Source organism: Peromyscus californicus, unplaced genomic scaffold, assembly GCF_007827085.1.
Source record: "Peromyscus californicus insignis strain IS unplaced genomic scaffold, ASM782708v3 Scaffold_3__1_contigs__length_106647218, whole genome shotgun sequence".
NCBI classification, from domain to species: Eukaryota; Metazoa; Chordata; class Mammalia; order Rodentia; family Cricetidae; genus Peromyscus; species Peromyscus californicus.
In genome coordinates, this window is record NW_026294551.1 from 101,750,872 (window position 1) to 101,771,110 (window position 20,239).

Below are 20,239 nucleotides of genomic sequence, written 5' to 3' on the forward strand. Positions count from 1 at the left end.
GGCAGACATGGTACTGGAGAAGCTGAGAGTTCTACATAGGCAGCAGGAAGAGAATGCCACTAGGCCTTACTTGAGCTCTTGAGACCTCAAAGCCCACCTTTAGTGACACATCTCCAATAAGCCACACCTAATAGTGCCATTCCCTGTGGGCCTGTGGGGGCTATTTTCTTTCAAACCACTACACTCCTTATCTCCTGTTTCCTTCATGACTCTAAAGTCAGAACCACATGGCCAAGACTGCTGAGTTTGGCTGCCTGCTTGAGGTGAATCATTGCCCCCTCCTTGAGTTACTTTGCATAAGCTTTGGTTTGTTGTAGCTGGAGATTTCTCCAGTCCTGCCCAGGCCCTGCAGCCGCTCAGACCCAAGTAAACACACAGAGACTTATATTACTTATAAACTGTATGGCCATGGCAGGCTTCTTACTATCTAGTTCTTATATCTGAAATTAACCCATTTCTATAAATCTATACCTTGCCACATGGCTCGTGGCTTACTGGTATCCTTATATCTTGCTTCTCATGGCAGCGGCAGCTGGCAGTGTCTCCTGACTCAGCCTTCCACTTCCCAGCATCCTCCTCTCTGCTTATCCCACCTATACTATACTTCCTGTCTGGCTACTGGCCAATCAGTGTTTTATTTATCAATCAATCAGAACAACACATTCACAGCATACAGAAGGACATCCCCAGAAGTTTGTTGTTGCTTTTTAGGAGCAGGAAAACAAAACAAAAACCTCAGGCCTTTTCCCTTTACAAGTTGTAAGATTAGATAGATGGCTGGGGCCTTATCCTGAAGAGGACACATTGCCTTTATTCCATTTCACAGCAGGCCTTATATCTTTCAGCCAAGCCTTGGCTCCAGAATTGAATTTCCCGGTGTTCTTTTTTATTCATACTGTATATTTTTTATTTCTTTTTGCTCTGTTTGTGCTTTTTCATTGTAAACCTGTAAGGGTGATTACTAATAACCACCCAATAGTTAATTTTTTTTTTCATTTTTATTTATTTATTTATTTATTTTTCTATTATCAGCTTGATTCAGTATATATTCTTATCCTAATAGTGAAATGTTTAATTGAGGCTTGCCCATTAATTGAGTAAAACCAAAATTTATTATAAGCCACAGTCATCCCAGGGTCCCCCTGGTATATAGCCTCCCTGGTTCTGTGGGTTGCAGTCTGATTGTTCTTTGCTTTATATTTAGTGTCCACTTATGAGTGAGTACATACCATGTTTGTCCTTCTGGGTTTGGGTTACCTCCCTCAGGATGATATTTTCTAGTTCCATCCATTTGCCTGCAAATTTCATGCTGTCATTGTTTTTCTCTGCCGAGTAGTACTCCATTGTGTATATGTACCACATTTTCTTAATCCGTTTTTCAGTTGACGGGCATCTAGGTTGTTTCCAGGTTCTGGCTATTATGAATAGTGCTGCTATGAACATAGTTGAGCATGTATCTTTGTGGTATGATTGAGCATTCCTTGGGTATATGCTCAAGAGTGGTATGGCTGGGTCTTGAGGTAGATCGATTCCCAATTTTCTGAGAAACCGCCATACTGATTTCCACAGTGGTTGTACAAGTTTGCATTCCCACCAACAGTGGAAGAGTGTTCCCTTTGCTCTGCATCCTCTCCAACATAGACTATCATTAGTGTTTTTGATCATAGCCATTCTGATAGGTGTAAGGTGGTATCTCAGAGTCGTTTTGATTTCCATTTCTCTGATGATTAAGGATGTTGAGCATTTCTTTAAATGTCTTTCAGCCATTTGTGATTCTTCTTTTGAGAATTCTCTGTTTAGCTCTTTAGCCCAATTTTTAATGGATTGTTCAGTATTTTGATGTCTAGTTTCTTGAGTTCTTTATATACTTTGGAGATCAGTCCTCTGTCAGATGTGGAGTTGGTGAAGGTCTTTTCCCATTCTGTAGGCTGTCTTTTTGTCTTACTGAATGTGTCTTTTGCCCTACAAAAGCTTCTCAGTTTCAAGAGGTCCCATTTATTAATTGTTGTGCTCAGTGTCTGTGCTCCTGGTGTTCTATTTAGGAAGTGATCTCCTGTGTCAGTGCATTCAAGAGTACTTCCTACTTTCTCCTCTATTAAGTTTAGTGTAACTGGATTTACGTTGAGGTCTTTGATCCACTTGGACTTGAGTTTTGTGCATGGTGACAGATATGGATCTATTTGTAATCTTTTACATATTGACATCCAGTTATGCCAGCACCATTTGTTGAAGATACTTTCTTTTTTCTATTGTATAGTTTTGGCTTCTTTGTAAAAAATCAGGTGGTCGTATGTGTGTGGATTAATGTCAGGGTCTTCAATTCAATTCCACTGGTCTGTATGTCGGTTTTTATGCCAGTACCAAGCTGTTTTTATTACTACAGCTCTATAGTAGAGCTTGATGTCAGGGATGGTGATGCCTCCAGAGGTTGCTTTATTATACAGGATTCTTTTAGCTATCCTGGGTCTTTTGTTTTTCCATATGAAGTTGAGTATTGTTCTTTCCAAGTCTGTGAAGAATTGTGTTGGGATTTTGATGGGGATTGCGTTGAATTTGTAGATTGCTTTTGGTAAGATTGCCATTTTTACTATGTTAATCCTACCTATCCATGAGTATGGGAGATCCTTCCATTTTCTGATATCTTCTTCAATTTCTTTCTTTAGAGATTTAAAGTTCTTATCAAACAGGTCCTTCACTTGTTTAGTTAATGTTATCCCAAGGTATTTTATATTATTTGTGGCTATTGTAAAGGGTGATGTTTCTCTGACTTCTTTCTCATCCCTTTTATCATTTGTGTATAGGAGGGCTACTGATTTTTTTTGAGTTGATCTTGTATCCTGCCACTTTACTGAAGGATTCAGCTGTAGGAGTTCCCTGGTAGAATTTTTGGGGTCACTTATGTATACTATCATATCATCTGCAAATAGTGAAAGTTTAACTTCTTCCTTTCCAATTTGTATCCCCTTGATCTCCTTTTGTTGTCTTATTGCTCTAGCTAGAACTTCAAGTACTATATTGAGTAAATATGGAGAGAGTGGACAGCCTTGTCTTGTTCCTGACTTTAGTGGAATCGCTTTGAGTTTCTCTCTGTTTAATTTGATGGTGGCTGTTGGCTTGCTGTAAATTGCCTTTATTATGTTTAGGAATGTTCCTTGTATGAAGGGGTGTTGGATTTTGTCAAAGGCTTTTTCAGCACTAATGAGATGATTATGTGGTTTTTTTTCTTTCAGTTTGTTTATATGGTGTATTACATTGACAGATTTTCATATGTTGAACCATCCTTGCATTCCTGGGATGAAACCTACTTGATCATGGTGGATAATTTTTTTGATGTGTTCTTGGATTCGATTTGCCTATTTTGTTGAGTATTTTTGCATGAGGGAGATTGGTCTGTAATTCTCTTTCTTTGTTGCATCTTTGTGTGGTTTGGGTATCAGGGTAATTGTAGCCTCATAAAAAGAGTTTGGTAATGTTCCTTCTGTTTCTATTGTGTGGAACAATTTGAAGAGTATTGGAATTAGTTCTTTGAAAATCAGGTAGAATTCTGCACTGAGACCATCTGGTCCTGGGCTTTTTTTGGTTGGGAGACTTTTGATGACTGTTTCTATTTCTTTAGGGGTTATTGGTCTATTTAAATAGTTTATCTGGTCATGATTTAACTTTGATATGTGGTATCTATCCAGAAAATTGTCCATTTTTTCCAGATTTTCCAATTTTGTGGAGTACAGGTTTTTGAAGTATGACCTGATGAGTCACTGGATTTCCTCGTTATCTGTTGTTATGTCTCCCTTTTCATTTCTTATTTTGATAATTTGGGTACTCTCTCTTTGCATTTTGGTTAATTTGGCTAGGGGTTTGTCTGTGTTGTTGATTTTTTTTCAAAGAACCAACTCTTTGTTTCATTAATTTTTTTTTTTATTGTTCTCTTGGTTTCTATTTCATTGATTTCAGCTCTCAATTTGATTATTTCCTGGTGTTTATTTCTCCTGGGTGAGTTTGTTTCTTTTTGTTCTAGAGCTTTCAGTTGTGCTGTTAATTCATTGGTATGAGATTTCTCCATCTTCTTTATGTGTGCATTTAGTGCTATGAATTTTCCTCTTGGCACTGCTGTCATAGTGTCCCATAAGTTTGGGCATGTTGTATTTTCATTTTCATTGAATTCTAGGAAATCTTTAATTTCTTTCTTTATTTCTTCCTTGACCAATTGATGTTTCAGGTGGGCATTATTCTGTTTCCATGAGATTGTAGGCTTTCTATAATTTTTGTTGTTGTTGAAATCTAACTTTAAGGCATGGTGGTCCGATAAGATACAGGAGGTTATTCCAATGTTTTTGTATCCCAACAGTTAATTTTAAGCTGTCATGGAATCTCCTGCCAAGGAAATCAGTCCAGAGCTTTTCAGATTGGCTTGAGGCATATTTCTTAGGACACGGACAAAAAGCAGCCACAGTTTTTGCCCAAGTTTCACAAGAGTGGTCTCCGGTCCAGTTGCTAGTATTGTTCCCCTCTGAAACCTCATCATCTGAACCTCCAATAGTCTACATTGGTCTCAGCAATACTGTCTTCCAAGATCCTACTAGGATAGTCTGTTAAGCCACACTGACAGCATTCACCTTCATTCTTGGTCCATAATCTTCCAAAGAGTAGCATGGTCAATATTATTATTGATTTTCAATACCCCACTCCTGGTACCAATTTTTCTTAGTTACTTCTCTATTGCTATGGTAAGAAACAATAACTAAAGCAGTTTATTAAAAGAAAGTGTTTATTTGGGGCTTACAGTTTCAGAGGTTTAGAGTCCATGACCATCATGGTGGCGAAGCATGCAAGCCTATAGGCAGGAATTATACTGGAAGAGGCAAAGAGGGCTAACCTGGAATGTTTTGGACTTTTGGAACTTTAAAGCCCATACATATCCAGTGACACGTCTCCTCCAATAAACCTACACATAATCCCAAATGTTTCCACTAACTGGGGACCAAGTATTCAAACATATGAGCCTATTGGGCCCATTCTCGTTCAAACCACCACTCAGGTGTTTTGTTTTTGCTGCTTTTTTTTTTTTTAACCTTTTCAAGTGAGTACTCTCTGCATTTAAGTCTGCATGCCAGAAGAGGGCATTAGATCCCATTACAGATGGATATGAGCAACCATGTGGTTGCTGGAAATTGAACTCAGGTCCTCTAGAAGAGCAGCCAGCACTCTTAACCTCTGAGCCGTCTCTCTAGCCTGCCTTGAGTCATGGAGCCCTTGTTGACTTCAAACTGGCTGTGTATCCAAGGATAACAAAGTCCTAATCATTTTGCCTTCATTTGTTCCTGAGTGTTGGAATTACAGGCCTGTTGTGTCACCATGCTTGGATTTTATGCAGTACTGGGGGTTAAAGTTGAAGCTGTTTGCATAATAGGCAAGCACTCTACAAACTGTGTTTTATCACCAGCGGTGCAACACCACTAAATGAGTTAATCAAAGAATCACTTCAGTCTTATTTAATCTGTCAAAAAGCATCTGTGATGAATCCACAGATAACATCATACTTTGTGATGAGGAGCTGGAAGTTTTCCCTTCTAAATTAGGAACAAGGTGACTCCTTGCTTCTTTTATTCAACATTGTACCAAAGGATCTTGTGTGGATAGTTAGATATGAAAGTAAACTAAAAGTATAGAGATTAGAAAGAATGAAAAACTTTTAGTCTTTTAAAAATAAAGTACTAGCAGGTACAAAATTGTAAGAAGTCCCTAAAAATGAAAGATCAACTCAAAATCATCAAAGTTAAAAGATAAAAGATTAGCATATAGAAATATCCCTCAGTCTATAGTGATTGAACTTAAATCTTTTTAAAATTTACACTGGGTTTGTTGGACTTAAGTTTTCCAGCTTTAATCCAGTATAGTAGCACACATGAAACTCTGGGTTTGATTCCTGGCACCTCCTAAAACTAGGCCTCTATTTAGTAAATATCTGGAGTCTCAGAATTGAGGAGAACATCAACAGTTAGCTCCATAGTAAGTTCAAGACCAGTCTGACTACATCAGTCTCTGTCTCACAGAGTCAAGGACTGAAAAAAAATTTGGGCAGCTTTAAACATGAGCTTATTTGGGGTTTTAAGTGCATTTCAACTTGAATTTATTAGGCTATAACCCCATTCATCATGGAACATCAGGACTTTAAATGAAGAGTCCAAAAAAGATGTTAAGAGCTCGTATATAGTAGTATCATAAAAAAAAAAGTACAAGGCAGGAGGATGGCTCAGTTGCTACCTTATTTCCCCAGGACCTGAGTTCAACCCCCAGCTCCCATGTTAAAATGATGGGAGTGGTGGTGCATGCTTGTAATCCAGGAATGGAGAAGAGAGACTGGAGGAGTCTGATTCTCTCAGCCAGTCTATCCTGTGGATTTCTCTTGTAGCTAAGATTGCCAGTCTGGTGTCAGCATGTCTACCTGTTCTGTGCCTGAGGTTTCTTCCCTACTGGGGAGCTAGGTTAGATATGTACAGTGTTTGCTACTTTTCTACATCAACTTTCTCCATGCACTTGATTTTTAGTGGAATATATGGACATATTTTTATTATTATATTTATTTATTATGCCTTAGAGCTTTCTACAGAAATAAGATTTGCCCACTTCAAACAGGTCTGATTTCCCGGGCGGTGGTGGTGCACGCCTTTAATCCCAGCACTCGGGAGGCAGAGGCAGGTGGATCTCTGTGAGTTCGAGGCCAGCCTGGTCTACAGAGTGAGTTCCAGGACAGGCTACACAGAGAAACCCTGTGTAGCTAGAGTTTTCCTGCCTGGCCCAAAGTCAGGACAAATCTCTCTCACCCGCCAGTCCCACAGCTGCTCAGACCCGACCAAGTAAACACAGAGACTTATATTGGTTACAAACTGTATGGCCGTGGCAGGCTTCTTGCTAACTGTTCCTACAGCTCAAATTAATCCATCTCTATAAATCTATACCTTGCCACGTGGCTCGTGGCTTACCGGCATCTTCACACGCTGTTTCTCATCGTGGTGGCTGGCAGTGTCTCTCTGACTCAGCCTTCCACTTCCCAGCTTTATTCTCCTCCTTGTCCCGCCTACACTTCCTGCCTAGCCAATGGCCAATCAGTGTTTTATTTATTGACCAATCAGCAACACATTTGTCATACAGAACATCCCACAGCACCCTGTCTCAAAAAAACAAAAACAAAAACAAACAAACAAAAAAAGGTCTGATTTTTTTCCCAAAACTTTAGCCATTCATGTTTATACATGTGATCCATCTAGTGTTACTTTGCTATTGTTTCTGTTACCTATTATTTTGGAATTGATTTTAAGATAAGGTGTGAGGTAAAAAGTAAAGTATGTTTTTTCTGCATACACCTATCTAGTAAACTTGAATCCTATATAATCCTTTATAATACCAGTCTTTTTCTCCTTTATCCAGATAATACTTTTGAGACAAGTTAAATAGTTGTATGTGAAGCTCTTTCCGGTTTCAAGCCTGTCCTGTCAGTCCCTCTGTCTTCATTATAGTACGACCTGCTATTTAAAATCTTGGCTGTAATTATTTCTGTTTAGAATATAACTTCCAAGTAGAAATAATTAATATGGAGAGATAGTCTTGGTATTAGTTTAATATTATTATAACTATTTAACTGGGGAAATGCATTTAAATCTGTTTTTTGAGGCAAAGTATCATGTTAAATATATCTTAAATTCTAGGATACAAAATATGGAAAGTCCAGACAGGAAAAGACAGAAAGTTTTAAAGGCCAAAAAAACAATGCCTACAAGTTGCCGGAAGCAGTTGGAGATCCTGAACAAGTCAAAGAATGTTGAAGCTTCAAAATCAACAGTTGGAACTAATATTCCAAATGGTAATCTGAGCTTATAGCTAGCAAGTGTGCACATTCTGGAATGTTGATTCCTCTTTTACTGTAATGGTAATTCAATATTTTCACAGGAAAGTATAGCATTCTTCCAGGATTTAATTCAAGCAGTAGAAGAAAATGTTTAGAAACAAGATCAGGAACCACTGAAGGACAGGTTGTAAATGTCCTTACACAAAGGCAAGCCATCTCCTGACTCCTCCCGCAAATACTCCACACAGTCAACTTATGCCTCTGTGTCTTTTGGAGAAATTCAAATAGTCACTTTCCTTAGGGGTATTTGAAGGTCTCCAACACACAAAAAAGTAGAGTACACATAGATAGGACAAAAGTAAATGATGGCTATGTTTTAAACGGTTTTGTTTGTGAATTGTTCTTGATTGTGAGATGGAAAGATACATTGTTAAAGCAGAAAATTATGGTTAATCACTGAAATTATTGGCTTTATTTGCAGTGCTAGAACTGGGCAACAGGTAAGACCAAATACTGTTCAAAAGAGCTCTTTTCTGAGGCCGGGGGTATATGTAGCTCAATTGGTAGTGTGGACAAAGCAGTCCCCAGCACCACATAAAGCTGGCCATTGTGGCACGTGCTTGCCTGTAATCCAGAGTACTAAACAGGTAGAGACAGAAGGATCATAAATTCAAGGTCATCCTCAGCTACAAAGCAAATTTGAGGCCAGATTAGGCTACATGAGACCCCGTATCTAAACAACAACAAACCTTCCTATCATGTGGGCAGATTAAAATTATAGGAAGTGAAATACAGAGAAGCAGCAGCCTGATTGGTTAGTGTGTCTGTTTTACTTGGTCATTTAAACACCTCTGAGTTTTGAAAGTTTATTTCCATAAAAGTATGTTACAGGGGCTTAGTGGTTAAGAGCACTGGTTGCTCTTTTGGAGAACCCAGATTTGATTCCCAACACCCATATATTGGCTCACAACCATCTATAACTCCAGTTTTGGAAGATCGGATGCCCTTTTCAGGCCTCCCAGGGCATCAGGCATGTACACGATACAGTCAGGCCAAAAAAAAAAAGTAAGCCACAGTCTGTTTAAACATCAAGTTAAGGGGCAGGAGAGATGGCTCATCGGTTAAGAACACTGGTGGTTCTTCCAGAGGTCCTGAGTTCAATTCCCAGCAACCACATGGTGGCTCACAACCGTCCATAATGAGATCTTGTGCCCTCTTCTGGCCTGCAAGCATGCATGTAGGCAGAACACTGTATACATAATAAATAAACAAATCTTTAAACATCAAGTTAAAATTACAGTTTACCACATACAGAAAGATGTTGACGCCAAACTACAAATAAGTGTGCAAGGAGCCTTAGGTCACACTTTATTCAATTTAATGCTATCCAATATATCAAAAGGAAAGTGAAATATTACCCAAAAAAGGTAATTACTTTCCCATGTGAGGACAGAAAATCTCAAAAAGAAGTTTATGGAAGATGATTTATTTTAACTATATCTCTTGTTATTTTTAAGTTTTGTTTAATAGATTATAGATTTTTATTAACATTTATTAATTATATATAATGGGTTTCATTATGAGATTTTCATATATGCAGAAAGTATTTTGATCATATTTGCCTTCTACCCATTACCATCTCTTATGTGAATCCCAGCACAGCAAAAGAGGGAAAGGATTAACCAAGTAATCCTTCTTCTATCTTCATGGGTGTTTGTTTGCTTGTTGTGACCCAGTGAGTTTAATTACTGTTGATTAAAGGAACATTGGTATCTTACTAGTGGATACACCAGTAAATTAAATGTCTCCCCCTCCCTCTGTAAACATTAACTGCCGATAGCTCCTTGGGAGGTGGAGCTTTGTAAGTCCCCCTAGAGAACAGGTACATTAAGTTGTTGGTGAATCTATTTATTTGCATAGAATTGATTTATAGAGCATATGCTAAATAAGAGATAGATGCAGTTCATTCATATGCCCAACTACAGAGAGCTACTTGGAGAGAAACCAAGTAATTAAAAAAGGAAGAGCTGGAGTTGTAAAATCATTAAATAACAAAATAAATATCATTAGAAGTAGGATCTTTATGTTGGTTGATTAAAATGCTGATTAGGACTAGCAAAATGGATCAGCAGATAAAGGTGCTGTCTTCAAAGCCTGGTGCCTGGAACCCACATAAAGGTGGAAGAAGAGAACTGACTTCACAAAGAGGTCCTCTGACCTCCACACTCAATGTCATGGCATTCACAGACACACATTATGTACAATGTACACATGCCCACACTAGTAGAATCTTTTGTTTATGTGCAGACTACATAATAATAATTTTAAAGTTAATTTAAATTGCTGAATAACTTCATCGAAGTAATGGATTCCTTAAGTGACTATATATAGAGAGGCTTACATTATACAATTTATTTAGGGTTTCGCTTTATGTTTTGTTTGTTTGTTTTATGTGTTTGGAAGGCTTTGTTGTTTTTTCATGTTTTTGTTTTGGTGAGATAGGGTCTCACTCACTATACAGCCCAGTCTGGCCTTGAATTCTTGATTCTCTTACCACCTTCCAAATGCTATAATTTGAACTATGTGCCTCCTTGCCCAGTGGTTATCCCTGTGAAACAAGACTGAAAAGGGTTTATATCTGAGACCAGAATCCTACCTAAGATTTCTTTTTTAAAGAACATATGGAAATGTTTTTATGCAGTTGCATTCACTTTAAATATACATTTCTTTAAGATAGGGTCTGGCTATATAGTGCTGGGTGGCCTTGAACCCACAGAGTTCTACCTGACCCTACCTCCTGAGTGCTGGGATTAAAGTCATGCACCACCATGCCCAGCTTAAAAAAATTATTAATTAAATTTTTTTGAGTACTACTGTTGTCACATATTTTATTTTTTCCACTTGATTAGACTCCTTGAATTAGAGTGTTTATCTCCTTCTTAAGGAGTACTTTATGGGCTGGAGAGATGGCTCAGAGGTTAAGAGCACTGACTGCTCTTCCAGGGGTCCTGAGTTCAATTCCCAGCAACCACATGGTGGCTCATAACTATCTGTAATGAGATCTGGGGTGGCCTGCAAGGACACATGCAGGCATAATACTGTATACATAATAAATAAATAAATCAAAAAAAAAAAAGAAAAAGAAGGAATACTTTTACCTGTAATCTTTCTATCTCCTCTAGGCTATGATCAGAAGATGTTTTCAGAAAACAAAGAAAATGTTAAGCTCATGAAAGCTTCAGAGCAAATTAATGAAAATGGTTGTGTAGCTCTGGAAAGGCATACAGCACTGCTAGAACAGGTAATGTTGGGCTTAAAATATTCTCTTTAGGAACTTACACTTCTGATTAGTAAAAAATGTTGAAAGGGCAAGAGAGAGAGAGCGCGCGAGCAGAAGTTAAGAGCACTTGCAAAGCTGAGTTCAGTTCCGAGCACCCACTTCTGGTGGATCATAACCTATAACTCTAGCTTGGGGGATCTGATACCTCTTCCCTCCATGGAACATACCTCAAAACACACATACACCTTTACAGTATGTCTTAGTTAGGATTATTATTGTGATGAAACACCATGACCAAAAGCAGCTTGGGAGGAAAGAGTTTCTTTGGCTTATACTTTGATATCCTAGTTCATCATCCAGGAAAGTAGTCAGGGCAGGAACCTGGAGGCAGGAGCTGATGCAGAGTCCATGGAGTGGTACTGTGTACTGGCTTGCTTCACATGGCTTACTTAGCCTTCTTTCTTTCTTTTTTTTTGGGGTAGGGGGGCAGGTTTCCAGTTGGGGTTTCTCTGCATATCCATGGCTATCCTGGAACTCACGCTATAGACCAGGCTGGCCTCAAACTCACAGAGACCCACCTGCCTCTGCCTCTGAGTGCTAGGATTAAAGGTGTGTGCCACCATCACCCGGCAGCCTCTTTCTTACAGAACCCAGGACCACTAGTTGAGGGATGGCCTAACCCGTAATGGACTGGTCTCTCCTCTGTGGATCACCAGTTAAGAAAATCCCATTCAGGCTTGCTTGCCTACAACTTCATTTTATGGAAACATTTTCTCACTTGAGAGGCCCTCAGATTCTAGGTAGCTTGTTTCCAGTTGACATAAACTAGCTAGGTCATAATGTAAGCAAAAACATTAAGAGTTAAATTATTTATCTTACCAATATATTTATATTTTCTGGAGTGATTCTAGACCAAATAATCTACAGAATTACATATCTGTAAATGTCTTATAGAAAGAGATAGATTTTTTAAATTAATAAGCTGCCAAATGTCTAAGTCAAACATGGGATGATCTTGAGCTTTACTTGACAATCCAACATTTTGTATTGGTCATGGGGTTTCTTGGTCACCGGCAATAGCTGTTTATTTATCACATCACAGTTACTATTTCATAAACTCATTTTTGAGTCTTAATACATTCAGTTACATAGTCCTCTTCCAAACTAATGTAAGTATACTGCTTTTTATAACACTATTAAATATACTTATTGCTTTCATTTTTGTCCAATTATTTGTTTCTTTATGGTCCATCTGTCTGATCAACTAGGAATTGAAATATAATCTTCCAGGCTAGGTGGTACACGCCTTTAATCCCAGCACTCGGGAGAGGCGGAGGCAGGTAGATCTCAGAGTTTGAGGCCAGCCTGGTTTCTAGAGCAAGTTCCAGGACAACCATGCAGGACTATACAGAGAAACCCTATTTCAAAAAACAAAACAAAAGACAAAAAAGGGAAGAAATATAATCTTCAGTTCTAGTAGAATAACTGTACTCTGTTGTTTTGATGGGTCTGATTGTAATTCATTATGGTTATTGTGTTATTCAGTTGGTATATACTGTGCTTAATATACATTATGAAAACAGTAGTCAACTGGAACTATATGAATTGTAGTCATTCTTTTGAAGATGAACTTAATTTTAACATGTTTATTTTTGTTTTTTTTTTTTAGATTTATGTAGTCATTATTTTGAAGATGAACTTAATTTTAACATGTTTATTTTTGTTTTTTTTTTTTAGATTTATTTATTTATTATGTATACAGAAGAGGGTACCAGATCTCATTACAGATGGTTGTGAGCCACCATGTGGTTGCTGGGAATTGAACTCAGGACCTCTGGAAGAGCAGTCAGTGCTCTTAACCTCTGAGCTATCTCTCTAGCCCCTATTTTTGTTTTAAATATTAGATGCACTGTGCAAAATTTAATGTTCAGTTTTTATAATACTGGTATAGGAATATGTAGCAGTTTGTCATTATAAAACATCAGGAAGGCTGGACGGTGGTGGTATATGCCTTTTATCCCAGCACTTCGGAGGCAGAGGCAGGTAGATCCCTGTGAATTGGAGGCCAGCATAGTCTACAAAGTAAGTTCCAGGACAGCCAGGGCTGTTACACAGAGAAACCCTGTCTCAAAAACAAACAAACAAAAAAATTAGGAAAGAGTAAAGCAATTTTTAAGCAGTAGAAAATAAGCTGGGCTTGGAGGTACACACCTTTAATCCAGCACCTGGGGTACAAAGGCATGTGCATCTCTTTGAAGTCTAGGATAGTCTGGTCTACAGACTAGCTGAGGCTACATAGTAAAAAATATTGTCTCAAAAAAAGTAGGAGTGGACTGGAGAGATGGTTCAGATTTTAAGAACAATGTCTCTTCTTCTAGAGGGCCCTGGTTCAAGTCCCAGAACCCACATGCTATCTCATAACTATCTGTAACTCCATTTCCAGGAGTTCTGATGCCCTCTTCTGGCCCCTGTGCATGGTGCACATACCTACATTCAGGCAAAACATTAATACACATAAAAATTAAAAGCAGGAAGTAAAATTGTTTTGAAATTTGAAACTGGCATGTTTTGGCTTTTATTTAAATTCTAGGTTAAACATTGGATCCGACAGGAAATCTACATGATAAATTGTAATCTATTCGATAAAAAACTGAATGAACTGAATGAACGCATTGGGAAGACCCAGTGTAAGAATAAGCATGAAGCAATAGCTGGTGAACTCTTTGTAAGTTTCTAATTTTATTTCTTCCTTTTATTATATGTGGAGTGTGGTCATATTCTCTATGTTATAAACAGTGGTTCTCAACCTTCCCAATGCTGCAACCCTTTAATACAGTTCCTCATGTTGTGCTGACCCCCAGCCATAAGATTACTTTTGTTGCTACCTCATAACTGTAATTTTGTTACTGTTATGAATCGTCATATAAATATCTGATATGCAGGATATGAGATACAACCCCCAGCTTGACAACCGCTCCAATAAAAGACCTACTAGTTTAATCTTAGTCCTAGTAGGCATTCTGTGTCTGTTGATGGTTATCCGTAATACGTGGGCATTTTTCTTTCCATTTTAGTATGTGCTTTATTAGAGTTTACACAATCTGTTTTAAGATCTTTCAAACTCTCTGCCTTTCTTTTTCCTATTATTTTTTTTCTTTCTAGGCTTACAGTCTGGTGTTTTTTGTTTTTTTTTTCCCAACATCAGTTTTATTGTAGACAGATTGTTTCCTGTTTTTTATCTTTCATGCTTTTCTTTTTGAGGTTGGATCTGGGTATATGTAGTCTAGGTTGGTTTTGAACTCTATATTCTTCTCCTTTAAATCCTCTTGATTTTGGAATTGGAACCATGAGCCATCCGAACAAGCTCCTTCCATTCTTAACCATCTTAAGTAGCTGACAGCCTCATTTATCAGTTTTTCACATTTTGAGTTCTGTGTCTGTATTTAACTGCAGACTGATTTTTTTCTTTTGTTGTTGATTTGGGGTCTCATTACATAGCTTCAACTACCCGACTGTCCTGGAATTCACTATACTGATTAGGAAGGTCTCTCAATCCCAGAGGCCTGCCTGCCACTGCCTCCTGAATGCTGAAATTAAAGGCATGTGCCACCACAGACAGACTGAAAATATTCAGGGAAAAAGTGTTTTTGTTGAGTGTGTACCATCTTTTTGTCTGGTCATTATTCCCTGAACAGTACATTGTAACAACTATGTAATAGTATTCCCATTGTATCAGACCTTGTAAGTAATCTAAAGATAATTTAAAGTGCACAAGAGATTGTGTGTATGGTTTTAATGTGCAGATTTTTGTATTGACTTGGAACCATTCCTCTTTGGATAGCAAATGTTGACTGTGTGAGAATTTGTTACCACTGGCTGGGGGGCCAGCCTCCAGACAGCTCAGGGCTCAAAGGGAAATCCACAGTGTGGGCACGCACTATGACTTTTTTATCTGTGAGGGTTAGGGGAAAAAGATACTCACACACTCTCTTTCTTCAGACCTTTTCTTTATTCTTTGATTCTCTATTCTTTATTTTCCTGGTGATTTTCCTTCTCTCATTCTTAATGTTTTCTTTCTAAGTCTATCTTTATTCTTGATGTTTTCCTTCTAACTCATTTTAACTCTCTCTAACTCTATCTCTATTCTTTCCCTTACAGCTTATATACCCCAGCAAAATCTTTCAGGCAATATAAAAATTACAGGGTGGTTACATTCTGTTTTTCAAGTGAATGATTACAATGAATACAAAACAAACAGTTAAAAACATGTTTTCCATATCCCTTACATGATTAAACATTTTATGTATTACAAGTGAAAAACAAATTATCCCAAGAACCCACATACATTCATACCCAAGTAACTTGTTATAGATTAACTGCGTAGGCAAGCAAGATGTTCTCAGTTAGGTCTTTTACTGGTGGGCTGTAGTTTTACAAAGAAAGGACCAATTGCTTTATTACTTATCTTGAAAGGTAATCTTATAAGGAATCTTAAACCTAAACTTTTATATATGAAAAAGAATCAGTCAGCTCTACTTTAAATCTTTGGTGTGCATACCCACTCATCAATAGTTTTTTGTTTGTTTGTTTGTTTTTGTTTTTGTTTTTTGAGACAGGGTTTCTCCGTGTAGTTTTGGTGCCTTTCCTGGAACTCACTCTGTAGACCAGGCTGGCCTCAGACTCACAGAGATCCACCTGCCTCTGCCTCCCAAGTGCTGTGATTAAAGGCCATCAATAGTTTCTTATATCAGGAGATTGGGGGCAAAAATGCACACAAGTAATTAGTCATCACCTTTGATCACCAACCAAACCTAGCAAGGAAAATACATCAGCTAGTGACAATTGGGCTGCTTTGTATTTTTTACCTTAACCTAATGAATCTATAACTCAGCTATGTGTCCTTGTGAACTTGAGATTGTTTTCTGGGGTTATTTTTCTTAATGCTATTATCAAAACATCTGATCTAACCTGAAGTTATTTTAAGGCTTTGTTTTAGCTAATGATGCACACCGAAATCTGTGACTGCATTATTCAGCAGTAAGAGAATTAGAGCCAGCCTGGCTCCTGGGGACTCAATTGTTTTCCTAAATCATTAACCTGAACTGCGATCTATGCAGCTTCTTAGGTAAAACTTGTAGGCCCTAGCTGTATAACATTTCCTTGTATTTAATTTTTATTCATCAAAACTCTGTATAAGCTATTATTGTTATTAATTAGACAGTATAGCTTAGGGAGGGATCATCTTCATAACAATCCACAGATAAAAATGCCCAGTAGAACGTTATGTTTCCATGCCTGTCCAAGATTGACCCATCAGGGAGTTTCCTCCTGATGGGCTGACACCTTGAACTTCAATTGCTACTTGCTGCTCCTCTGACATGGCCACCAGCAGTTTTTCACTGGGGTAGATGACCTAGCTAGTTTGATCCCATCTTTATGCAGCATGCATAAACAGGGTATGCTCATGTACAGCTCCACTACCCAGAGATAGAGGCAAGAAAGCTACAAATTCAAGGACATCCTTGGCTACATAGGGTGTTCAAGGCTAGCTTGTAATACATCAGACCACATGTATAAATAAATAAGTAAATTTAAAAAGTAAAGATGCTCGCTAAGGGAATGAAAGAATGAAGGCATTCCCTTCTGGGAGTCATTGGGGCCTGGAATTATGATGAAAAAGAAATGAAGGAAAAGAAGATCTTTTCATTTATTTGAGTAGATGCCTTCATTTCACAAGACTACTTGGTCAAATAGTTTTCATTCTTCTTTTGTAGTATTTAGTACCCTGGTGTGATTGACACCCGTTTTCTTTCTTCTAGATAAAAATCAGAAGACTTCAAAGACGTATTAAAACAGTATTATCATCTCAAGGAAATTGTTTGGAACCAAACACGTTACCCAATAATACAGTCTGTGAGGTTCGTATAAATACACACAAGTTTTAATCTGCTTGGCTTGTTGGATGTGAATATACTTCCAAACAAGGACAGAAAGCTTAGATAACAATGTTGGGTTCTTGTTTTTTAAAGTTAAATGTGAAAAGTACAGAAGTGGCACTGAAGGAGGGATTGTTACGAAAAGGAACCAGGACTTGATGATTGGGGAAATTCTCAGCATATCCAGAATACAGCTCTAAAATTAAGTTTGTGGTCAGAAAGACAGTTCTGGGGTACAAGGATACATATAGCTACCACCTTTTGCAAGTCTTTGGAAGGACCAAAAAGTCATGCCATTTGCCACATTACTCCCTTAATGGGTACTCTACTTAGGCTTAGTATGTACAAACAGGCTTCTTCAGAGCTGTAGTTTCAATAACAATTTACTTTTATGGCTTTTGTGTGCTCTTTTGCTTGGCTTCATTCTTTGGGCTCCTCATGGTTACCTGTTGGTCCCTGCAGGTACTGCCTAAATCCCCACTGCTGTTGATCTGTGCTCTTAGTCACAGAGTGCATTGAGCCTGCTGGTTCTCTCTGGTGTAGAGCTGAGTACTGTTGCTAGTCTATGCCCTGCTGCTGGCGTACATGTGGGAAGAGGGCAAAATTGCCCTTGAAGTAGATTTGGCTGGCTACTCTTCTGGGATGCAGTTCTGGGGATTGGTCCTTGGTTAGGCTCTGCCTTCCTATTGTTGCTGCAGCCATTTAGACTTCCTCTGCCCCTCAGTGTTCACCCAGCTGTTACTGTGGTTTATGAAATGGAACCTTTGATTCTTCTAGTATTGGGATTGAATCACCACCAACCACTGCTTTATATTTGGAATGATTGATGGAGAGATGTCTGTTTTCGTTATAATCTAGTATGATGTATAGCATATACTTCACTGTCATGAAGTCTCTAACCAGTCTCCCTTCATTAAATTTTTTAGTTGCTTTATGATTACCCATTGAATTATTATTTACATGCCTGTAATGTTGTAGATAAGAGTGGAGGAGAGAGAGAAAGTGAATCTATGTTACCTTGTCCTGTAAGTGAATGGACACTGTTCCTCTTTGCTTTCCAAGGGTACGTGAGTGTATTCACATATAAAATCAATTTACTTAGTATAATAGCACTTCAGAGTTCTGCCTTAGTGTGTCTGCCTTATTTTTCATGCTGCCCCATGGAGCCCAAGGTTTAAATACATTAACAACTGGAAGTTAAAAATCACTCTTTTATTTTAGTTTTTAAAACTTAGACTACTAGAAATTAGATGATGTCTAAGTATCTCAGTATTTGTTTGTCCTGTTTTCACAGTCTAGGTTTGTAATGTCATTGTTAATTTAATTGACTCATTTTGGCAGAGAAATCACCTTCATGGTCATCAGCCATTGAAGTACAAAACATTTAATATTGCAGTCTGAGAGACCAACTCCCAGAACTGCTCTAGGGTTGTAAAAAGAATGCCTTCAGAGTAGCAGGAATTAGAAATAGTTCTTATTTATCTGAGGGAATAAGACTCAAACACATACTGATGATTGTTTTCTTTATTTTTCTCAAGCTTCTCTCTCTTTCCTCTTGTTCTGCCTCCCCCTTCAAACATCCCATGGAAACCAATAAAAAGTTACATCTGAGGGGAGTGAGTAACCATGGCAACGCTCAGCTGCAAGGTTCAGGCTGTAACCTGAGTCCGGGGGCACAGTGCCCAGTGAGACAAACTGCTGAGGAATTTTTGCAGGGAGTAGCCGCTGGTCTGTGTTATCAACCAGAACTGGGCATAGTAATTAGATTGCTTTGTGTCTAAAAACCTTGATTCAACAGATCAGACACCTGGGAATTTGTCCTTGTGTATTATCTGTGAAGGTCTAACTTAACACCATTCACAGAAACATAGTTTGAGTTTGCTCTGAGACCTAAAATCAGCTAATTGTATGTAACTTGTTTTAGAACTGAGAAGAAATTGCTGTCTTCTTTATGTCAGTCTGAGTTAATGATATAAAACAGGCTTAAGTGTTTTACAGTCCTTGTAGAGCTAATTATGAAGCATATCCTAGTATATTTCTGTTCATCAAAATTATACAGCTTAAGAAGAAATTATCTTTCTGACCATCCACAGATGTATGTGCCCCAAAAGTACAAAACACCACCAATGGGCTATGGGAAGAACCCCACAGCTGTTTTTAGGGAAGAAATGTAGTGGCACATGAGAAAATTACAGACAGAAGCAACCAGTTTTCAGAGTCTGTGGTCCTGTAAGCCTTGCTTGAATGGGGTTCCTCCGTTAGAGAATTATTCATCTGGTGGGTTGATACCTGAACTATCCATTGTCATCTGCTGTATATTCTTGTGGCCTCTGGTAAAGCCATTGCTACCACCAGCTCTCAGCAATTTAATATTTTAACTTACATATATAAGACTCTTCCATGTGAAATTTTACCTTCCACTCACCTTTTTTCTCATTCATTTAACAGGTTACAGATTCAGAGGCAATGAATTCGAGTGTGACCCAAGAGTCAGTTAAAAGCCGAAGTAAAAGAATGCCTTCTGTGAATCCTGATCGTTTTAACTCTTCAGAAAAAGCAAGTAGAAGGGTTAATTTTTCATCAGCTTGTGTTGAGTTTGTTTCTGAAAGGTAGGCACTTCTATGAAAACACATAAATTTACTTATCTTAATATATGTTTATAGTTATATTAGTTAAACATAAGGTAGCTTAAAACTTCATCGTCACATCCGCAGTCTGAAGGAATTCCCTTGGTTCTCTGAGCTTCTGTTGTTGTTTGAACAGCACTCAGGTTTTGAATTGTCATGTGTCAGGTTTTGTTGTGCTGCTTCCAACCTTTGTCATAGTGACTAGTGGATCACTTTTGGTGCCCTCCGTTTTGAAAGTGTTATCTTGATAACATCCACCTGGGATGAACTTACTTGTCTAATTGTATCATAAAGCACTGCTCTGTAGCCTTGAGGGATTGGGTTTGGTTAGGAAGAGAGGTTTTAGAAGCAAAGAAGCTTGCTTGGCTTAGATCAGTGCTGTTTCAAGGGGTGTAGTGGAAAATGCTGATAAAGTCTTTCTGTTTTTATGACTTTGAGACAGGGTCTGTGTTACCCTGGCTGGTTTGGGTATTTGGGACATAACATACAGTTTTAGCCCTGCATTTTCATCCTTTTAATTTCATGTGTATGTTTGTGTGTCTGTGTGTAATTA

The 20,239-nt window shown here is 38.1% G+C and overlaps 1 protein-coding gene across 1 annotated transcript in view; it reads left to right on the forward strand.

The window, feature by feature from the left end:
• Positions 1–7,713: 7,713 nt before the first annotated feature.
• Positions 7,714–20,239, forward strand: part of Atf7ip2 (activating transcription factor 7 interacting protein 2) — a 34,570-nt gene continuing 22,044 nt past the window's right edge. Inside the window, exons 1-5 of the mRNA XM_052758723.1 lie at positions 7,714–7,858; positions 11,026–11,144; positions 13,714–13,848; positions 16,943–17,041; positions 19,508–19,668. Of these exons, the coding sequence (XP_052614683.1) occupies positions 7,714–7,858; positions 11,026–11,144; positions 13,714–13,848; positions 16,943–17,041; positions 19,508–19,668 (659 nt within the window). The remainder of the gene's footprint in view (positions 7,859–11,025; positions 11,145–13,713; positions 13,849–16,942; positions 17,042–19,507; positions 19,669–20,239) is intronic.